Genomic DNA, 21,265 nt, shown 5'->3' on the forward strand with positions numbered 1-21,265 from the left:
TGGGGGAAAAAAGTATTTAGTCAGCCACCAATTGTGCGTTCTCCCACTTAAAAAGATGAGAGAGGCCTGTAATTTTCATCATAGGTACACGTCAACTATGACAGACAAATTGAGATTATTTTTTCCAGAAAATCACATTGTAGGATTTTTAATGAATTTATTTGCAAATTATGGTGGAAAATAAGTATTTGGTCACCTACAAACAAGCAAGATTTCTGGCTCTCACAGACCTGTAACTTCTTCTTTAAGAGGCTCCTCTGTCCTCCACTCGTTACCTGTATTAATGGCACCTGTTTGAACTTGTTATCAGTATAAAAGACACCTGTCCACAACCTCAAACAGTCACACTCCAAACTCCACTATGGCCAAGACCAAAGAGCTGTCAAAGGACACCAGAAACAAAATTGTAGACCTGCACCAGGCTGGGAAGACTCAATCTGCAATAGGTAAGCAGCTTGGTTTGAAGAAATCAACTGTGGGAGCAATTATTAGGAAATGGAAGACATACAAGACCACTGATAATCTCCCTCGATCTGGGGCTCCACGCAAGATCTCACCCCGTGGGGTCAAAATGATCACAAGAACGGTGAGCAAAAATCCCAGAACCACACGGGGGGACCTAGTGAATGACCTGCAGAGAGCTGGGACCAAAGTAACAAAGCCTACCATCAGTAACACACTACGCCGCCAGGGACTCAAATCCTGCAGTGCCAGACGTGTCCCCCCTGCTTAAGCCAGTACATGTCCAGGCCCGTCTGAAGTTTGCTAGAGTGCATTTGGATGATCCAGAAGAGGATTGGGAGAATGTCATATGGTCAGATGAAACCAAAATAGAATTTTTTGGTAAAAACTCAACTCGTCGTGTTTGGAGGACAAAGAATGCTGAGTTGCATCCAAAGAACTCCATACCTACTGTGAAGCATGGGGGTGGAAACATCATGCTTTGGGGCTGTTTTTCTGCAAAGGGACCAGGACGACTGATCCGTGTAAAGGAAAGAATGAATGGGGCCATGTATCGTGAGATTTTGAGTGAAAACCTCCTTCCATCAGCAAAGGCATTGAAGATGAAACGTGGCTGGGTCTTTCAGCATGACAATGATCCCAAACACACCGCCCGGGCAACGAAGGAGTGGCTTCGTAAGAAGCATTTCAAGGTCCTGGAGTGGCCTAGCCAGTCTCCAGATCTCAACCCCATAGAAAATCTTTGGAGGGAGTTGAAAGTCTGTGTTGCCCAGCGACAGCCCCAAAACATCACTGCTCTAGAGGAGATCTGCATGGAGGAATGGGCCAAAATACCAGCAACAGTGTGTGAAAACCTTGTGAAGACTTACAGAAAATGTTTGACCTGTGTCATTGCCAACAAAGGGTATATAACAAAGTATTGAGAAACTTTTGTTATAGACCAAATACTTATTTTCCACCATAATTTGCAAATAAATTCATTAAAAATCCTACAATGTGATTTTCTGGATTTTTTTTCCTCATTTTGTCTGTCATAGTTGACGTGTACCTATGATGAAAATTACAGGCCTCTCTCATCTTTTTAAGTGGGAGAACATGCACAATTGGTGGCTGACTAAATACTTTTTTCCCCCACTGTATGTAAACATCTTCAAATTTGTTTGCTAACGCCAACACACTCAGACTGAGCATTTCAAGGGCCAAATGAGGCTCGGGGAAATAAATGATACAAAATATATTTTGGAGTTATTTTCATTAAATAAATACACACAGTTATTTATTAGACATACAGTGATGATTTTAAAATAAAATTACAAAGACTGCATGGGGGCTGTAATAGCTGTCAAATACTTGCTTCGTCTGTCCTTGGAAGAATCTCAATTGCGTTCCTTGATTTGTCACATCCTCGCTCCTCGTTTCCTTCTCAAAGCCCATTGGATGAGAAGGTCAGAGGTCCTTCCCCTCTCACCTTCTTATCCAATGGGTTTTGAGACGGATGCGAGGAGAGAGGACGTGAGGAATCAAGGAAATGCAATTGAGAGTCTCCCCTTGTCTCCCCCATTCCTCACCTCCTTCTCAAAGCAAATTGGGGAGAGGAGTGAAGGTTCCTCTCCTCAGGCTACAATGCACTTTCAAGGAGAGGCAAGGAGTGTAGGAAACAAGGGCAGAGGAAGGAAACATTTGACTGCTAGTTTTCAGACACACAATGCTTGAAGAGTTTACTGATTATAATGATTTCATTATTGGTTATTACTGTCAATGATTTTGTTGACAGAACCCATTATATTATATAATCTATTAAAACATATAGAAATACTGTATATTTTTCATTCTTCAGGAATGTTTAGACCTGGAAACTAGGCATGACAAAGAAACATGCGATATGTTTCTTGTGACATTTTGAATTATGTAGATGTTTTGTTGTTGCTAGGTGGAGTTAAGTTCTCATTGTGCCTACCTAGAAATGTATTCCTGTAACTACACATGTGAAGCTGCAAGAAAATCATATTTAAATGTATATCAAACCATTTTTATATTTTTACCCTGATGTCACACATTGGCCCCTTTTTATTTATAGAAACACCCATATGTTTACTTTTACTCATGTATGACAATTTAGTACTTTTTCCACCACTTCCCCAGCCTGAATTTAAAATGGATTACATTGAGATGTTGTGTTACTGGCCTACACACAATACCACATTATGTCAAAGTGGAATTGTTTTTAGAAATGTTTACAAATGTAATAAAAAATGAAAAGCTGAGATGTCTTGAGACTAAGTATTCAACCCTTTTGTTATGGCAAGCCTAAATAAATGTCTTCACCAATCAGTGCGGTTAGAGCAGGTAAGCTATTTGTTTACATGCGCGATGGACAGACAAGTGTAGCCTATGGTGCAACATTTTACGGGTGGGGAGAGAGCTAGAGCGGGTTGAGGAGCAGGCTTGAAGAGCTACTCATCTTTTTATAACATGCATTATCTGAATTAGGTCCACAGAATTATACCTAGGAGGAGTGGTTCTATGAAGGAACTTTGAATGTCCTTTGAGCTAGCAAGCTAACAAGCTTGTGCTAACAAGCTTGAGCTAGCAAGCTAACTAGCTTGTGCGTGCAGAGCGGCACGTCTTACCTTTTTGTAGTTAATAAATCCAATGTGAAATGTGATAACTAGGCCTATAGTGTCGATAACTATTATTGAAAAAGTTAATCCATTCTTCTCTAGCTAATAAAAAATCTCTATCTGGTCCTCTGTAGCTCAATTGGTAGAGCTTGGCACTTGTAACGCCAGGGTAGTGGGTTTGATCCCCGGGACCACCCATACGGAAAAATGTATGCACACATGACTGTAAGTCGCTTCGGATAAAAGCGTCTGCTAAATGGCATATTATTATATTATAATATTCTCACACTTCTAATGTCAGTACAGTAGCCTATGCTTCGGAGGAGGGAGGGGCAGGTAGCCTAAACACGCACACACATTGGCAAAGATTTTCAGCATGCAGGCAGATGCTGGATTACGTTTCTGAGTGACAGAGTGAGGGCTTTGCATAGGCGCTTTGTTTCGGTTTTTTGTGTGTCTAGAAAAAAGGCCTGGAGCGTAAAATAACGTTATTAACCGGTTTCCATGCTTTTAAAAATAACGGTTCCTTTCCAGAACATTATTGATCACTTTCGTTCCAGGTTCCGCTTCTGTTTCTTGAAAAATGTCATTATTTTCTGGTTTTTGGTTCTGTTTCCTGAACCGGTTCCAACCCCTGGTCCTCCTTGTTGGCTAGCGGGAGCGACATCAGTAGACAGTGTCATTCGCTTCTGCCTGCCAAACACCTGCCCTCACCCCGTCGTTAACAGAACTGCGGGAAAACAGTGCCCGACAGGCGGTGGGCGAAGGACACTGTCTACCGGTCACCCCCGCCTCCCACTAGACGGGAGGCTAGGGTGACACCGTGTGCTAGCTAGCTTGCCAGTTCGCTAGCACACGTTGTCGCCCAGCCTCCAGCCTGCTGTGTACCGGAGTCCTCCTTAGGACTAGCTGGCTAAGTAGCACACGTTGTCCTTCGCTCCCGCCTACCAAACACCTGCCCTCGTCATCGTTAACAGAACTGTGGGAAAACAGTGCCTGACAGGCGGGGGCTAAGGACACTGTCTACCGGTGTACGGCTAGCTTGCTACCGTTGTCACCCCTGCTTCTTCTTTTGTGGGGTGTATCGGTGGCTGGCATCCAACGTTATTGTGCATTAACACCACCTACTGTACTGGAGCGCCCCTGCCTCCCGCCTGTCCTAACAAAAAATGTAGCAATAGAACAGCGGCGATTTTAGCATGTAAATCTTGGAGGGGCAAACTTTTAAAAAGTGTTTTTAGATGCATGCCAGCAAACCCACTACACAACACAACACTAAACAATACATTAATTGCACTATAACGGTGACAAATTGTTATGGCCTACATAAAGCTGTCCCAACAGCAGAGTCCCAACAGCAGTCCCAACACCTTACCACTGCTACACCTGGCTATCAGAGCCTTGTCTGGCAGCGAAACAGTTAATTCAGCCTCATTTACTGCCTTTAAAAAAAACAAAGCTGATATGTCTGACTTGCTTAAACAAATGTGGTTTCTACTGACAATTGAGATGTACAAACTATGGCATAAGGGGACGACGAGCGGATATGAGGCAATCTGTAATTTCAATTAAGACATTAATGAGCGAGCTAGGACGGACGTAGTTAATATAACTATTTGTTCAGCACTTTTGAAATGTACAGTGACAGAATTCAGAACATGGGCCGTTCTTACAGTATTCTCCCTGTACACTAAGTCAAAACCGTAGGATACATAAAGGGGGCATATAGGCAGACAATGAAAGCTCTTACAATATTCGATAATTACATTTCTCTAAAACAGGCTATAGGCTACATGTGCACCACCAAGTCAGAACAGTAGGTGAAATTAGGAGGGGAAACGGGACCAAATTATTAGGCTGAGGCACATGGGCTACTAACAGCTTACTACACAACATACACTTAGTATTACTTTCTTAGCTACAGTATACATATCTCCCTGTCATATTACATAATTTATGCAGCAGCATACAATACATTTTTGGACTCACCTTGTTGTGCTGTGCTCACTTGAACAGGAAGGTGGCGCAGCGGTCCTTCATGGGCAAACTTTGTCATCAAATTCTGGCATTCTCTGGATTTATGGTGTTTTCAAGACAACTGGGAACTCGGAAAAAAACAAGGTTGAATCATGATGACGTCAGTGATCTTCAGGTCGGAGCTCTAGAAAGAGGCCTGAGTTCCCGACTTGCAATTCCGAGTTGGATGACCGTTCAAAACGTATTTTCCCAGTCGGAGCTCTTTTCTTTCCGAGTTCCCAGTTGTCTTGAACTCACTGAAATCAGATTTCCCAGTTCTGAGTTTCCAGTTGTTTTGAGTGCGGCAGAAGTCATGCTGGATTGACACCATGGCCAATGTTGAATGTTTATCATTTTAAGCTTTGAAAAGAGACCCACAAACCCAGACTTGGCACCACACACCCACTCCACTGAATAGCAAGCTAGTGATTGCTTTGGAATGCTTGCAGTTAACCACTGATTCCTTCCAAGCCACTCATTATTGAATTTGCAATTTCCAACTTGTTGTGTAATGTTTACGCACCGATACGTTTTATCTATACTTTCTCTTCATTATTTATCTTCACATGACAAGGATTAAAAAGGATTTGCCAGTAGATTGTCGACTTGATTCATGATGATGACTGCTAGCTTGCTAGCTAAGATTTTGAAAGTATGATGTTGACATGTTCAGTCCAATCAAAGCTGCTGTAGATATAACGTGATTTGACGTCATTTTATCTGTGGCCAATGACCTTGAGCCTTCTTGGATGGGCACTTCTAATGTAACTATATGGCAGCACCCTAGGGGCTTGAATTTTCTAGCTCTACCCTTAGATTTGGCGGTGATGTAGTGTTCCCATGAGTGACAGAACACTGAGCCAATCATGGCACAACTAGAGAACATTACCAACCCCTAAGCTCCGTGTTTTCCGCTGGCTGCCCCACCACCACAGAAAGCACTGAGCTAGGCTGAAACACCTGCATTTTGGCGCTGCCTTACTCAAGAAAGCAAAAAAGAGACCAGGTTTGTGGGGCTTTATTAACTCAAATAATATATTTTTGACATTGTTTGCAAACTGATATGTGACACGTATTAATGCCAAAATAACATGCAAAACAGGCATCCCCCCAAAAAAATTGCTTGAAAGGTGGGGCTCAAAACAGATGGGGCTCAGCCCCACGTGCCCTGAATGACAGGTCGCCACTGCAATAGAAGTATAAAGAGGGGTTCCTGTAGATCCAATTGCGCAATTGCACCCTTCTCTCTATGGGCAGTGGTGGAAAAAGTACTCAATTGTCATACTTGAGTAAAAGTAAACATACCTTAGTAAAAGTACAAAGTAAAAGTAAATGCTCTACATCAATTTCCTTATATCAAGCAACTAGATGATGCGATTTTCCAACACTCAGACATCATTTACAAACGCAGTATGTTTAGTGAGTCCACCAGATAAGAGGCAGTAGGGAAGACAATTCGTTATATTGATAGGTGCGTGAATTTGACAATTTCTGTCCTGCCTCAGCATTCAAAATGTAACGAGTACTCTTTTTGGTCTCAGGGAAAATGTATGGGAGTAAAAGTAAAAGTTGTCAAAAATATAACTGCAGAGTAGACAGCATGACGTCAGCCAGAATTGGTCAGATGGCACCTCCATCTATCTACAGCCAGGGAGAGTCCCGAGCCGATTACCGTTCTCCTAGCAGCAGGATATTGTGCTGGCAGACGATCGCGGATTTATAAAATGTTTTATATGAGTCCCCCTGCAAAGACATACTAAAATACTCAGTAGGGTCTCTACTAACCAAATATGGTTAGTTTTTTGTCACACATATCCAGCAGCACTTCGTTCTCCACCCCCTCCATAGCCAAAGCCAGCAGCAGGCCGTGCGATACAGTCCACCTACAAAACTACACATATTTGGTTAGTAGAGACCCTACTGAGTATTTTCCACCCCACTTTAGCTGAGACGGGTAGAAAGGTTATCTCTCTACAAGCCAATATGTATCCCATGTACAATCTATTACAGTGGGCGGGGGGCGGAGTGAAATGCCAGCAGCAGGCCATGCGACACAGTCCCCCTCCAAAACTAACCATATTTGGTTAGTAGACCCTACAGAGTATTTTTGACACATATTAGCTGAGACAGGTAGGAAAGTTATCTCTACAGTCCAATATTCTCAAAATCCCAACATCTCAACATTTTGTATTTTACAAATTTTTTTTTTCTTCCATAAATTACTTATTGCATTTTCTTGTTGGCACAATAAAAGTGTCCATTAATTAAAATAGAATATATAATTTGAATGAGGTATCCACATTGCAATGTTTTGAAATGCGGGCTTTTATTTAGAAGGTCTCATCATTACCATACGAAACTGACGTCATTTTTTGTGCTGCTGTCAGAATACTAGTTCAGAGCCGACAGCTCAACCGACACCGAAACAGCATCGTCCTTCACCGAGAACAACATCCGTAGCAAAAAACGGATAAAATATGATTTAAGGGGATTCTTGGGTGTTGGCGGCAAAAGGGAACTCCGTTATCCTCTTCATTTTACCTATTTATATATTTATATTTTATTTCCCAACGGATTTCGAATCCTCCCAGTAATGGCTGGGGTCCATGGCTCCGGCTGCTGAGCGGCAGGTGTATTGTTGAGAACATATTTCTAATTCGTTATGTATTCAACTACGGCCGATACACTGGTCGGTAAGGACCGAACCGACTGCTACCGGAATTAGATGTTGCTGTCACGAGGAAGGCTGTAGCTGGGTGAGTCGTTCTGTCCTCGAGGCTGCGGTGCAGCAGTGGTGGTCGGCTTGGGGAGGGCGGTCTCTCTATCCCCTTGTAAATAGCCTTAATATTTTTTTATTGTGAGTAAAAATGTCTCAATACAGTTTAGTAGTTAAAGGTTATAAATCCTAACGGCCAAAACATGGATACCACCCAAAGGATAACAATCTTTGAAATCGTTCGGGATATGGAATGACACAGGAGATTTTTATTCATGACGAAACAGAACGAATTATAATTTCAATGCCTAGTATTTTCTCTTTCGTCTTGATAAGCGTGTCTTATAACTGTAGGCCTATCTAAGCAACATCATCTCACATCTGGAATCGGACCCAGGCCTCATTTTGCCAAGATGATGGAAATCGACGAGGTTGTCTATCAGGACGACTATGGCTCCGTGTCCGTTATGTCGGAGCGGGTGTCGGGCCTGGCCAACAGCATCTACCGGGAGTTTGAGCGCCTCATCCGCAGCTACGACGAGGAGGTGGTCAAGGAGCTCATGCCGCTGGTGGTGAACGTTCTGGAGAATCTGGATTCGGTTTTAACGGAGAACCAGGAGCACGAGGTGGAGCTCGAGCTGCTGAAGGAGGACAACGAGCAGCTCATCACCCAGTACGAGCGCGAGAAAGCGCTGCGCAAGCAGGCAGAGGAGGTGAGGGTGCACTTACTCCATCCATGGCTGTTTTGTTTATAAATACTCTACCAGTGTCTCCATCACTAGCCATATCTATGACTAAAAGTCACTGGACATACATTCACCTTCAATAGCAGTTCAGTTTTCATTGCCACTGTATGCCCATTCTACCTAAATGAAACCCTAAAACTAACCATTATAAGCTATACCCACATCCCATTCACATTCCTTCTGTAGGCCATTTATGTCTAGGCCTAATTGGCCAGGCCTATACAACAAGGGATATGTCTGAAATGGCACCCTATTCTCTATATAGTGCACTACTTTTGACCAGAGCTCATAGGGCCTAATGTAAAATACACAGAGTATACCAAACATTAGGAACACCTTCCTAATATTAAGTTGCAGTCTATGTCACCTCTGACTGCATGCAGTGAGTACTCATATCTGGCCTAATGGCCCATCCATATCAACACAGCAGATCAGAGACAGTGGAAAGGCCAATGTAGCATCATCAGTGGCGGTTCAATGAGGATAGGGGCCTGGGTATAGCCTAGTGCCTGCCTGGATTGTGCCTGGGCCAGGTTGGTGATCAGTTCAGTGTTCTTGTGTGTTTGCTGAAGGATTCTGCCAAGGCTGGGGTGTTGTGATGCTGATGTGAATGTACTGTATTTCATTACATTTTATTCAATACAGAATTGTATTTGACACAGACTTTTATGGACAAAAATGTGCCTACAATGAAACCGGCCTTTTCACAATTACAAGTTGTCCCTGTCCAGCTCAATTATGGAATTGACAGGAAGTGAAACGGGATAGATGGCAGGGCTTGCAAACTATTACGGACTACAAAGGGAAACCCAGCCGCGAGCTGCCCAGTGATGCGAGCCTACCAGACGGGCTAAATGCCTTTTATGCTCGCTTCGAGGCAAGCAACACTGAAGCATGCAGGAGAGCACCAGCTGTTCCAGACAATTGTGTGATCACGCTCTCCGATGTGAGCAAGACCTTTAAACAGGTCAACAATGAATGACAGGTCGCCACCGTGCATGCTCTGAGTACACCAGGGCGTGTACTCAGAGCATGCGCGGACCAACTGGCAAGTGTCTTCACCTGACATTTTCAACCTCTCCCTGACCTAGTCTGTAATACCTACATGTTTCAAGCAGACCACCATAGTCCCTGTGCCCAAGAAAGCGAAGGTAACCTGCATAAATGACTACCGCCCCATAGCACTCACGTCAGTAGCCATGAAGTGCTTTGAAAGGCTGGTCATGTCTCACATCAACACCATCATCCCGGAAACCCTAGACCCACTCCAATTCGCATAGCGCCCCAACAGATCCACAGATGACGCAATCGCACTCCACACTGCCCTTTCCCACCTGGACAAAAGGAACACCTATGTAAGAATGCTGTTCATTGACTACAGCGTTCAACACAATAGTGCCCACAAAGCTCATCACTAATCTAAGGACCCTGGGACTAAACACCTCCCTCTGCCACTGGATCCTGAACTTCCTGACGGGCAGCCCCCAGGTGGTAAGTGTAGGCAACAACACATCTGCCACGCTGATCCTCAACACAGGGCCCCTTTAGGGGTGCGTGCTTAGTCCCCTCCTGTACTCCCTGTTCACCGACGACTGTGTGGCCAAGCAAGACTCCAACACCATCATTAAGTTTGCTGACGACACAACAGTGATAGGCCTGATCACTGACAACGATGAGACAGCCTATAGGGAGGAGGTCCGAGACCTGGCGGTGTGGTGCCATGACAGCAACCTCTCCCTCAACATGAGCAAGACAAAGGAGCTGATTGTGGACTACAGGAAAAGGAGGGCTGAACACGCCCCCATTCACATCAACGGGGCTGTAGTGGAGCGGGTCGAAAGTTTCAAGTTCCTTGGTGTCCACATCCCCAACAAACTATCATGGGCCAAACACACCAAGACAGTCGTGAAGACGGCACGACAACGCCTTTTCCCCCTCATGAGACAGAAAAGATTTGTCATGGGTCCCCATATACTCAAAAAGTTCTACAGCTGCACCATCGAGAGCATCCTGACCGGTTGCATCACCGCCTGGTATGGCAACTGCTCGGCATCCAACCGTAAGGCGCTACAGAGGGTAGTGCGTACAGGCCAGTACATCACTGGGGCCAAGCTTCCAGCCATCCAGGACCTATATACTAGGCAATGTCAGAGGAAGGCCCAAAAAATTGTCAAAGACTCCAGTCACCCAAGTCATAGACTGTTCTCTCTGCTACCGCACGGCAATCGGTACCGGAGCGCCAAGTCTAGGTCCAAAAGGCTCCTTAACAGCTAATACCCCCCTCCCTTTGTTTTACACTGCTGCTACTCGCTGTTTATTATCTATGCATAGTCACTTTTCCCCTCCCTACATGTACAAATTACCTTGACTAACCTGAACCCCCCGCACACTGACTCGGTACCGGTACCCCCTGTATATAGCCTTGTTATTGTTATTTTATTGTGTTACTTTAAAAATATATTTTTTTACTTTAGTTTATTTAGTAAATCTTTTCTTAACTCTATTTTCTTAAAACTGCATTGTTGGTTAAGGGCTTATAAGTAAGCATTTCACGGTAAGGTCTACACCTGTTGTATTCGTTGCATGTGACAAATACAATTACATTTTATTTGATCCCTGGGGAAATGAAATGGTTTAGAGAGGTGTCCATCCTCTTGAGTACTGTACAGTGGTGAATAGCGATGGTATCCTGTGCCTTTAATAATAAGCGGCCTTCGACAAAGACTAAAAGCCGGTATGGCTACGGTCCTCGACTGCCTTTCTTGCTATTCTACTCCCCCTCTCCTCCTCCTCGCATCAGTAGTTAGAGAAACAGAGAAGCTGAGGCACCCAGCAGCAGCATCACAAACCAACCATCTGTAATCGTTCGCATCCTACTGTAGTGTCAGTTGGCTTAGACTTGCAGTGGCATGCTGCTTTCCCATGTAGCTTCAGCATTCATTTCACTCTGACTCTGCAATCTGTCCCTTAGGACAGAACTGTTCCATATTAGCTTTATTTTCTTTCTATAGACACCACCCGAAACCTGTTCTCGGTAATTCCCAGGTATTTACTGAAAAGTTACATAGTAAAATGGGAAGCCTAATTACAGTAATAACCCATGAATAACATTTCAATTAAGCTACTAGTTTGTTCCTATGGGATTCATTAAAACAAGCACCCCTAGATAGCTTTTACATTCTACATCCTAGCTTTACCCTCACAAGCATATAGACACCAGCGTAAACCGTGCTCACTTTCCTTTACAGCACATACCCTACCAGTGAAAAGTTTGGACACACCTACTCATTCAAGGGTTTTTCTTTATTTTTACTATTTTTTACATTGTAGAATAATAGTGAACACATCAAAACTATTAAATAACACATATGGAATCATGTAGTAACCAAAAAAGTGTTAAACAAATCAAAATATATTTGAGATTTTAGATTCTTCAAATAGCCACCCTTTGCCTTGATGACAGCTTTGCACACTCGTGGCATTCTCTCAACCAGCTTCATGAGGTAGTCACCTGAAATGCATTTCAATTAACAGGTGTGCCTTCTTAAAAGTTAATTTGTGGAATTTCTTTCCTTCTTAATGCATTTGAGCCAATCAGTTGTGTTGTGACAAGGTAGGGGTGGGATACAGAAGATAGCCCTATTTGGTAAAAGACCAAGTCCATATTATGGCAACAACAGTTCAAATAAGCAAAGAGAAACGACAGTCCATCATTACTTTAAGACATGAAGGTCAGTCAATATGGAACATTTCAAGATCTTTGAAAGTTTTTTCAAGTGCAGTCACAAAAAAACATCAAGCGCTATGATGAAACTGGCTCTCATGAGGACCACCACAGGAATGGAAGACCCAGAGTTACCTCTGCTGCAGAGGATAAGAGTTACCAGCCTCAGAAATTGCAGCCCAAATAAATGCTTCAGAGAGTTCAAGTCACAGACACATCTCAACATCAACTGTTCAGAAGGGACTGTGTGAATCAGGCCTTCATGGTCGAATGGATGCAAAGAAACCACTACTAAAGGACACCAATAAGAAGAAGAGACCTGCTTGGGCCAAGAAACACGAGCAATAGACATTAGACCGGTGAAAATTTGTCCTTTGGTCTGGAGTCCAAATTGGAGATTTTTGGTTCCAACCACCGTGTCTTTGTGAGAAGCGGTGTGGGTGAACGGATGATCTCCGCATGTGTATTTCCCACCGTAAAGCATGGAGGAGGAGGAGTTATGGTGTGGTGGTGCTTTGTTGGTGACACTGTCTGTGATTTATTTAGAATTCAAGGCACACTTGACCAGCATGGCTACCACAGCATTATGCAGCGATATGCCATCCCATCTGGTTTGAGCTTAGTGGGACTATCATTTGTTTTTCAACAGGACAATGACCCAACACACCTCCAGGCTGTGTAAGGGCTATTTTACCAAGAAGGAGAGTGATGGAGTGCTGCATCAGATGACCTGGCCTCCACAATCCCCCAACCTCAACCCAATTGAGATGGTTTGGGATGAGTCAGACGGCAGAGTGAAGGAAAAGCAGCCAACATGTTCTCAGCATATGTGGGAACTCCTTCAAAAGTGTTGGAAAAGCATTCCAGGTGAAGCTGGTTGAGAGAATGCCAAGAGTGTGCAAAGCTGTCATCAAGGCAAAGGGTGGCTATTTGATGAATCTCAAATATAAAATATATTTTGATTTGTTTAACGCTTTTTTTGGTTACTACATGATTCCATATGTGTTATTTCATAGTTTTGATGTCTTCACTATTATTCTACAATGTAGAAAATAGTAAAAATAAAGAAAAACCCTTGAATGAGTAGGTGTGTCCAAACTTTTGACTGGTACGATGCCTAGGTTCAGTTAGTATTTACAGAGAAATTGTTGAAATTGTAAGGACACTATAATAACCGATGAATTAGTCTCATAGAAACTACTATGTTTCTATGAGATTCACTAAAACAAGGACCACTAGGCACTATTTGGTACCAGGTAGCAGTTACCAATTGTGTTGAATTCTAAAAGATGACATTAACAAGCATGACAGCTGATGACAATCACAACTACCTTCACACAGTTACAACACATGCATTATACTTGTTGTCATGGCAGTGCCCTGTCAGTTGTCGTAAACAGATGTCAGCTGTTATGACTTCTTACGACATCTGTTATAATACATGTGACAGTGTTTCTACTAGTGTTATTAGCAACACGCATGCCCCGGCCACCTGAGGATCTGTATTTTTCAGCCATCTATTTTCTGTGTTTGAGGGTGTCGTAGAAATATTTGACTCAAAAGTAGTCAACTCAAAAATATCTCTCAAGAAACTGGAGCCTGTGAATCCAAAAATTATACTTTTATTATCTAATAACAAAAGCCGAGCAGTTCCATGGAACGGCTGTCTCTCTTTGGCTTAGCGCTTCCTTTTATACACACACAAATGCACAAACATGCTTACATGGCATATACAGTTACCCCCTTATGGCAAATTCCTAACTTATTTTAGTTCTGCACCACCCTTCTTTTCCAACGTCCAGCTGTCACACAATGTCCACTCCAAAAGGTCATGAATGCTTTTTTATACATGAAGCCTCTCATTCTATCATTCTAATGGCTGCGTGGCTTAGGCCCCTTCTTAAAAAAGAACTAATGTAACGCATACAATGTGTCCATAATAAGCATATGGGCCACAGGTTGAGAGCCCCTGTGAAAGAGCACATACATTCATTTAAACATAGTCATATACCACATGGCTATATTCCTTCTTAAAGCATGCATCTGGATTATAAAATATCAAACATGTTTGTTATATTTGCCTTAATGATACATAAAATCATTCGATATAATCCCCCCTTTGGGACATTACAACAAAATCCCAATAATACAAAGATTCATTGTAAAAATGAATGTAAGCATGTGCATTTAGTTATTCTTAGCCTTGCCATATGTGGTTACATTTTACGTGCATATATTTAAACCAATATATCTTCCTCATTACTTGACTCATCCTGATGAGGACCCAGAGCCCAGTCAGGTATTGGTTACAAGTCTGGAAGGTTTTCCTCTAAATTAACCTCAGAGTTTTCCTGTTGGGCTTTGTAACCATGGCAGGCCCATCCACCCCGAGGAACAACACCATACAGACATTCAGAATTCCCAAATGGACAGTCCATTGGTCCTCCTTTAACATTTACAAAATTTCCCATGTTCATTTACATATTGTCCTGGAGCTCCCTGAACTGGGTGTATTTCTTTGGCTGAACTAGTAACAATGATGTCACGGTTTACTAAGCCAGAACCCAGAAGCAGACCAGGACAAGGTAAGTGGTGTCAAAGGTGAGTGTTTATTTAACTGATCCACGGGTGATGTTGAATAATCCAGGGAACAGAGCGGGCGGCGTGGATGAGTTGTAGAGGGTGCAGTGGTTGGTCCAATGATGGCTCGGCAGCCGCCGACCATCAGGCAGAGGTTGGGTGAAGGTTCCGGACGAGTGACTGTAGGGAGAACAAAACGGAGGTAAGCATACAACCAGCAGACAAGGTGCAAAACAACAAAACTAATGCTCTAAGCTCTAGGACTGATCCGCTGATAAACATACTGTTCATGGCTAACGATCCGGCAGGGAATGGATGTCAGGTCAGAGCTTATGAAGGTGATGATCAGGGCCAGGTGTGCAGATTGCTGATGGAATGCAGGTGTGGAAATCAGGAGAGCTCCCGCCTAGCAACGTAGCCCGGCAACCAGGCAGGGAGCGTTCCAGAACCCTCGGGAAACTGGAGATCCCGAGCAGAAAAACTAATACACATACAGGAACCGACTCAGACTGCCGGAATCGTTACAGTACCCCCCCTCCGACGAACGCCACCGGGCGGACTCCCCGGAGCGCCAGGATGGAGGCGGTAGAAGTCAAGAATGAGGTCAGCATCTAGGATCTGTCGCCGCGGAATCCAACTCCTCTCTTCAGGACCATACCCCTCCCAGTCCACGAGATACTGGAAACCCCGGCCCCGCCGTCTGGAATCCATGATGCGTCGCACCGTGTAGGCAGGACCACCTCCGATCATCCGAGGAGGAGGAGGAGGAGGCGGAGGAGGCAACAGAGGACTGAGGAAAACAGGCTTGAGGCAGGAGACATGAAAGGTGGGATGGACTCTGAGCGTCCTCGATAGTTTGAGTCGAACTGCCACCGGATTGATCACCTTCTCCACCACAAACGGACCAATGAACTCGGTAACAACTTCCTAGACTCAGTCCGTAACGGAAGATCCCGTGTGGCCAACCAGACCCTATCTCCGATGGTATAGGTGGGAGCGGGGATCCGGCGACGATTCGCCTGGAGCTGATACCGGTCCGAAACTCTAAGGAGTGCCTTTCTGGCCCGATGCCAGGTCCGGTGGCAACGACGAATATGGGCCTGAACAGAGGGCACTGAGAGCTCCTTCTCCTGAGAAGGGAACAAGGGAGGTTGGTAGCCATACAGGCACTGGAAGGGAGACATCCCAGTGGCAGATGTAGGGAGAGTATTGTGGGCATACTCAACCCAAGGCAACTGAGAGACCCAGGAGGTGGGGTTGGAAGAGACAAGGCAGCGTAGCGTGGATTCCATCTTCTGGTTGGCTCTCTCCGCCTGACCATTAGATTGGGGGTGAAAACCAGATGTGAGACTGACTGTAGCTCCAATGGCCAAACAGAAGGACTTCCAGACAGCAGAGGTAAACTGAGGGCCACGGTCGGAAACGATATCACTGGGCAAACCGTGGACCCTGAAAACCTCCCTAACCAGGATCTCGGACGTCTCCGAGGCAGAGGGAAGCTTGGCAATTGGCACAAAGTGGGCGAACTTGCTGAATCTGTCCACGATAGTCAGAACGACCGTGTTCCCCTCAGAAGAGGGCAACCCAGTGACAAAGTCCAGGGCCAGATGCGACCATGGTCGCGGGGAATAGGAAGGGGGTGAAGTAGTCCAGAGCTGGGCCGATTGGTACTCTTATTCTGCGCACACACTGGACAGGCAGCAACAAAACCCCGAGTATCCTCGGCCATGGCAGGCCACCAAAAAGCGTCTGCGAAGAAACGCCATCGTCCGAGCCACGCCAGGGTGACAAGCCATCTTGCTGGCGTGGGACCATTTGAGGACAGCTGGACGAACCGACTCAGGCACAAACAACCGACCGGGTGGACCGTTACCGGGACCGGGCTGCGTCCGAAGGGCCGCCATCACCTCCTCCTCAATCTTCCACATAACTGCTCCCACGACGCAGTTCCGGGGGAGAATTGTCTCGGTCTTGGACCCACTCTCTTCCGTCTTGGAGAACATCCGGGACAAGGCGTCCGCCTTGCCGTTCTTAGATCCAGGTCGGAACGTCAGGGAAAAAATTGAATCGTCCGAAAAACAACGCCCACCTGGCCTGACGGGAGTTGAGACGTCTAGCCGATTGCACGTAAGCAAGATTCTTGTGGTCAGTCCAGACAATAAACGGTTGCTCCGCCCCCTCCAACCAGTGGCGCCACTCCTCCAAGGCAAGTTTCACCGCGAGAAGCTCCCGGTTGCCCACATCGTAGTTCCTCTCCGCAGGCGAAAGGCGAACGAGTAGTAGGCGCAGGGATGGAGTTTACTGTCCGTGGAGCATCGCTGCGACAGGATGGCGCCAACTCCCACATCAGACGCGTCCACTTCAACGACGAACTGACGGGCCGTGTCCGGTTGAGAGAGAATCGGTGCGTTGGTGAATCGTCTCTTCAAATCCAGAAACGCTCGATCCGCCTCCGGATTCCACTTGAAGGTCCTGATACTGGAAGTCAAGACAGTTAACGGAGCGGCCACACGGCTGTAATCCCGGATGAATCTGCGGTAGAAATTCGCAAACCCCAAAAATCTCTGGAGCTGCAATCTCGTACCGGGCTGGGCCCATTCCAGAACCGCTCTAACCTTCTCCTGGTCCATCCTAATCTCTCCCCTGGAGATGATGTACCCGAGAAAGGATGTCGTGTGGGCGTGAAACTCGCACTTCTCGGCCTTCACGAACAGGCGATTCTCCAACAATCGCTGCAGAACCTGCCGGACATGCTGGACGTGGTCGGAAGGTTCCTTCGAGAAGATCAGAATGTCATCCAGGTAAACAAACACAAAGAGACCGATCATATCTCTCAGGACGTCGTTCACCATACTCTGGAATACCGCTGGAGCATTGGTCAGTCCAAACGGCATCACCTGATACTCGAAGTGACCCATCGGTGTATTGAAACCCGTCAACCACTCGTCCCCCTCTCTGATCCGGACCATGTGATACGCATTGCGTAGGTCTAGTTTGGTGAACACCGTAGCACCCTGTAAGGAGTCGAAGGCAGAGCTCATCAAGGGCAGGGGATACTTGTTCTTGACCGTGATGTCATTCAACCCCCGATAATCAATACACGGTCGAAGAGAGCCATCCTTCTTACCCACAAAGAAGAATCCTGCCCCCCAGGGGTGATGACGAGGGACGAAACGAGACCAGCAGCTAGGGACTCCTTGATGTAGGTCTCCAAAGCCTCACGTTCAGGTCGGGAGATACTGTATAACCTTCCCTTGGGGTAGACAGCTCCAGGGAACAGGTTGATGGCACAATCATATGGTCGGTGGGGAGGGAGTGACAGAGCCTTCTGCTTACTGAACACTTCCCCCAAATCGTGATATGTCTCGGGAACCAGGGACAAATCTGGGGGGTTTAGCCTCAATCACCTGACTGGGAACCGAATGGGGACAGGCAGTCTTGAGACAGTTAGCATGACAATCAAGGCTCCAACTCGTTACCTTGCCCGTCACCCAATCGAACGTGGGATTGTGTTCCTTCAGCCAGGGGTATCCAAGGACCAGAGGAACATGGGAAGACGGCAGAATGAAGAATGAAATCATCTCAGAATGATTCCCCGACAACAGCATCTTAACCGGTTCAGTCCTCATCGTGATACGTGCCAGACTACTGCCGTTCAGAGTGGTCGCTTCAATGGCTTCCGGCAATTGCTCCTTGGAAAGCCCCAGCTGTTCCACCAACTCGGCATCAAGAAAGCTTCCATCGGCACCTGAATCGATAAAGCGTTAATCGCTAAGCTCTGATTCCTGTTCATAAGGGTAGCCGGGAAAGCGGGGTCTGACAGAGGTATTGAGAGGTCGAAACTGGCTCGCTAAAAGTCCTCCCAACTTTAGCGAGCCGCGCAGTTTGACGACCGCCGGGAACAGGTGGCGAGGTAATGTCCCGAACCGCCACAGTAGAGGCAACAGTTAGTCCCTACGTCTGAGTTGGCGTTCCTCCTTGGTTAACCCGTGCCGCCCTACTTGCATTGGTTCAGAATCGGGAGACAGGACCTCTCCACTAATCCTGTGTGGTGGACGATGATCGACGTATTCTGGTCCAATCACCGACCCGACTGGAACCTGAGAAGCTGATCGATTGGACGGAACCCATTGCTTCTCCCTCCTTCGCTCTCGGACTCGATTATCCACCCGAATAGACAAGGCTACCAAGCTGTCCAGGTCACTAGGCTCCGGATAGGAGATCAACTCATCCTTGAGCTGCTCCGACAGACCCTGGTAAAAGGCCGCTTGCAGAGACTCCTCATTCCACCCACCTCTCCACAGCCAACGTCTTGAACTCGATCACGAAGTCGGCCACGCTGCGAGTTCCTTGGCGAAGCGAAAACAGGCGCCTAGCTGCGTCCCTCCCTCGGACGGAATGGTCGAAGAGCTTCCTCATCTCGGCCGTGAACCCCTGGTATGAAGCCATGCAGGGGTCCTGTCGTTCCCAAACGGCTGAAGCCCACTCCAGCGCTCGACCACGCAGCAACTCAATCACAAAGGCTATCCTAGCCTTGTCTGTGGCATAAGAGTAGGGCTGTAGATCGAACACTAACCCACACTGCATAAGGAAAGAACGGCATCTTCCCAGCTCCCCTCATATTTATCCGGCGTCGGAACCTTGGGCTCACGGAAGGACACAGCTCCAGAAGCGGCAGGCGAGATGGGTGAAACCGGTAGTGGATCCTCCACCGGAAACTTGCGCTGGTTCTGGACCTCCGTCAGACCGGTAGAAAGGTTCCGAACTGCCAACGCGATCTCCTGTAGCTCCGTGCTATGATGGCCCAACATCTTCTCCTGATGGGAAATGGCATGGCGAACAGAGTCCAGGTCCGCTGGGTTCATACTGGCCGGATCGTTCTGTCACGGTTTACTAAGCCAGAACCCAGAAGCAGACCAGGACAAGGTAAGTGGTGTCAAAGGTGAGTGTTTATTTAACTGATCCACGGGTGATGTTGAATAATCCAGGGAACAGAGCGGGCGGCGTGGATGAGTTGTAGAGGGTGCAGTGGTTGGTCCAATGATGGCTCGGCAGCCGCCGACCATCAGGCAGAGGTTGGGTGAAGGTTCCGGACGAGTGACTGTAGGGAGAACAAAACGGAGGTAAGCATACAACCAGCAGACAAGGTGCAAAACAACAAAACTAATGCTCTAAGCTCTAGGACTGATCCGCTGATAAACATACTGTTCATGGCTAACGATCCGGCAGGGAATGGATGTCAGGTCAGAGCTTATGAAGGTGATGATCAGGGCCAGGTGTGCAGATTGCTGATGGAATGCAGGTGTGGAAATCAGGAGAGCTCCCGCCTAGCAACGTAGCCCGGCAACCAGGCAGGGAGCGTTCCAGAACCCTCGGGAAACTGGAGATCCCGAGCAGAAAAACTAATACACATACAGGAACCGACTCAGACTGCCGGAATCGTTACAAATGATCTGTACAGTCATTTGTTTTACTGTGGTTTGGATCAACAAATGATTTTAACAGAGGTAGTATACAGCAAAATACCATTCCTATTACTACAAGTGCTGTGCCTATCATGATTGCCATCTTTGTAAACATTGCTCCCCACTTCTGTTTAGTTGTAGCATTTCCCATATATGTATTAGTATCCTAACACATCAAAATATGCAACTTTATCTTAACAATAATATCTAGGACATGTTAAGAATGGTGTCAACATCTTTAGCTTACATAACCTTTTTTTTTTCCATATCACAAGTAGTATAACGATCAAAAGAATCAATATCAATATCTAATCCATTAATTGCAATGTCAACATCATTAGACATTCATATATATATAACTTATTCAGATCAATCAATCCACTTATGATTCATAATCATAATCAAATTAATTACCCAAAACAACTTTAGAATGACAATTCTTAGTTAGTCACCTTGGTTCCATCATTCAAAGTTAAAACTCTCACCTTGGCACATATTGACACTGGCGGAATGTATATTTATATTATAATAATTCTAGCATTAACTTCCTCATAACGAGAATTACAACAGATCAGTATCTTAATGCATTCCTAGTCTAAATTACTATACATTTAGCAGTGTATAATACCTCCTTAATCAACATACTACCTCAACTAACACTCCCAGCCACACAGAAAGACTCATGTGAAGGTGAAATTACAGAGGAGGAACTTCTGGATGCAATTAAAGACTTTAAGTCCGGGAAAACTCCAGGGTTGGATGGCATACCAATCGAGGTATACCAAACCTTTTTTGATATACTAAGAGGACCGTTATTAGCATGTTTTAACCACTCCTATGTAAATGGTAGATTATCTGACACTCAAGAAGAAGGTCTGATCTCATTATTACTGAAACAGGATACAAGTGGAAAATATAAAGATCCAGTCCATTTA

At 45.6% G+C, this 21,265-nt stretch overlaps 1 protein-coding gene across 10 annotated transcripts in view; it reads left to right on the top strand.

Moving 5' to 3' along the window:
• Window positions 1-7,489: 7,489 nt before the first annotated feature.
• The window catches only part of LOC121569793 (C-Jun-amino-terminal kinase-interacting protein 3), a 79,565-nt gene continuing 65,789 nt past the window's right edge, over window positions 7,490-21,265 (top strand). For all 10 annotated transcript variants that reach the window (XM_041880983.1, XM_041880985.1, XM_041880988.1 and 7 more), the window contains exon 1: window positions 7,490-8,528. In XM_041880983.1, the coding sequence (XP_041736917.1) occupies window positions 8,229-8,528 (300 nt within the window). In that variant the 5' untranslated portion in view covers window positions 7,490-8,228. The remainder of the gene's footprint in view (window positions 8,529-21,265) is intronic.

Source organism: Coregonus clupeaformis, chromosome 7 (assembly GCF_020615455.1).
Source record: "Coregonus clupeaformis isolate EN_2021a chromosome 7, ASM2061545v1, whole genome shotgun sequence".
NCBI lineage: Eukaryota > Metazoa > Chordata > Actinopteri > Salmoniformes > Salmonidae > Coregonus > Coregonus clupeaformis.